The sequence below is a fragment of the Nannochloropsis gaditana genome (assembly GCF_000240725.1).
Source record: "Nannochloropsis gaditana CCMP526 unplaced genomic scaffold scaffold1379, whole genome shotgun sequence".
NCBI classification, from domain to species: Eukaryota; class Eustigmatophyceae; order Eustigmatales; family Monodopsidaceae; genus Microchloropsis; species Microchloropsis gaditana.
In genome coordinates this window covers 1-2,230 of record NW_005802574.1, presented here as the reverse complement: position 1 = coordinate 2,230, position 2,230 = coordinate 1, and the positions used below count along the sequence as shown (strand labels likewise).

Here is a 2,230-nt window from a genome sequence, read left to right as displayed (position 1 = left end):
ATTTGGTCTCCATTCTTCTTCTGCGGATCCATGCTTATATGTGAAGTTTGGATCTAGTGGTGAAATATTGGTTATCGTCTTATATGTGGACGATTTAATTATCACTAGTAACTCCAGGGAAATGGTAAATGATTTCAAGCTAGCTATTTCAAAGGAATTTAGCATGAAAGATTTGAAGGAGCTCGATTGGATACTTGGTATGGCAATCAAACGTGATCGAGAAAAGAGAGTTATGGAAATCTCTCAAACGGCTTATATTGATATGGTAATAAATTTGGAATGGCTGATTGCAGACCAGTATTAACACCGATGGAAGCAACACTGACGAAAACGAATGACAAGGAAATCAAGCCAGATAGTGAATACATGAAGCTAGTGGGTAGCTTATTGTATGCAGCACTGGTAACACGTCCAGACATTGCATTTGCGGTACAGTCGGTTGGGAAACACTTGCAAGGACCAAATGAAGAACATTGGATCGCTGCAAAGCGTGTATTGAGATACCTGAAGGGTACTAGTGAGGTTGGACTCAAATACACAGGTAATTCTACGGGATCGTTTACCCTGGTAGGATTCGCGGACGCAGATTATGCTGGTGATAAGGATAACAGACGTTCGACGTCTGGTTATACTTTTACGTTGAGTCATGGAGATGATGTCAACACGATTGATTGGAAAGCCAAGCAACAAGATGTGGTGGCTCTATCGTCGGCTGAATCGGAGTTGATATCTGCTTGTTCAGCGACACAAAGTGCAGTTTATATTCGTCAACTACTTATGGACCTTGGATTCAAGCAAGATGAACCTACCGTGATTATGGAGGATAATCAAGCTTGCATTGCGATGGGGAATAATCCGATTACGTATAAGAGGACGAAGCACATTGATGTTCGATATCACTTTGTGCGCGAAAAGGTTGAGAGTAAGGAAGTGGAACTGGTATACATTCCTACTCAGCATCAACTTGCGGATATTTTAACAAAACCCTTATCTAATATTCGATTAGCAATGATACGTAATCGAATGATGGGTTATAAGTCTTAATTGGGATTTGGAGGCAGCTGTGGGATCAGCTGTAGATATATTAGAGATGAGTAATATGGTTCTTATCTTAAGTATGCGAGTTATAGGATTAACTGCTTTGGATCACACATAATGATTAGGAGTACGAGTGGGGGTGACGCGAATATAAGGATGACATGATGATGCTAAGGGAGCATGAGTTCAGCGATAGGAGGTTAAGCGAGCCATCTTACAGTGTTGCACCTCTATCCTGGATGGATCCAACAGTCGGTATCGCGATGTGCTGATCGCTACTGTATCATGTCATACTTTGCGTCCACCTAATCATTTGTATTATCGTACGACAACAGGACTGGCGTCGACCAGTGTCATTGGTTGTCTTTGGTTGTCGGTCGTATTGGTTATCTTAGTGCGAGATTCTTGGGTGAATCGTTGGTCTACATTCTCAGGGAGAATAGTGGTCGTACTGAAGAATCAATTGGATATTGGGTTATCCACAGTGGCATGTGCTTGTTTATTAGCATTAGTATCCAATCAAGTTCCTTCAAGTCCCTCATGCTAAATTCCTTTGAAATAGCTAGCTTGAAATCATTTACCATTTCCCTGGAGTTACTAGCGATAATTAAATCATGCACATATAAGACGATAACTAACATTTCACCACTAGATTCAAACTTTACATATAAGCATGGATCCGCAGAAGAAGGGTGGAAACCATATCCTCGGAACCATCCATCAATCTTCTTGTGCCAATTACGTCCAGATTGTTTAAGCCCGTACAGCGACTTACGTAATCGACAAACTAGCTCCTCTCCATTCGGTCCATTTTGCTCATATCCAAGTGGCTGCTTAACATACACCTTTTCCTCAAGGTCTGATTGAAGGTAAGCTGTTTCAACATCCATGTTATCCACCTCCAAGTCCAGAATGCACGTCAAAGCTAATATCAAACGAATAGTTGTCATCGATGCAACCGGTGCATAAGAATGGAGATAATCATATCCATACTCTTGACTGTAGCCCTTTGCAATGAATCTTGCCTTCCTCCTTACGATGATGCCATTCTGAGCTCGCTTATCAGTTTCAACCCAGCCACTCGAGATGCATCGTTCTCCCTTCGGTAAAGTGGTTAATTCCCAGGTACCATTTCTCATGTGAGCCTGGTACTCTGCATCCCTGGCTTTCTTCCTTTCAGCCCGCATGTGAA

General features: G+C 42.0%; 2 protein-coding genes across 2 annotated transcripts; one reads left to right on the top strand and one right to left on the bottom strand.

Moving 5' to 3' along the window:
* Window positions 1-597: 597 nt before the first annotated feature.
* NGA_2101070 (gag-pol polyprotein) lies at window positions 598-901 on the top strand (the record flags this gene model as incomplete). The annotated part of the gene is made up of 1 exon (XM_005852345.1): window positions 598-901. A coding segment is annotated over one exon (304 nt), but the record flags the coding sequence as incomplete, so codon positions are not given.
* Window positions 902-1,827: 926 nt separating this feature from the next.
* On the bottom strand, window positions 1,828-2,224 carry NGA_2101340 (uncharacterized protein; the record flags this gene model as incomplete). Its single annotated transcript, XM_005852346.1, has 1 exon — window positions 1,828-2,224. A coding segment is annotated over exon 1 (350 nt), but the record flags the coding sequence as incomplete, so codon positions are not given.
* Between the last annotated feature and the right edge of the window lie 6 nt (window positions 2,225-2,230).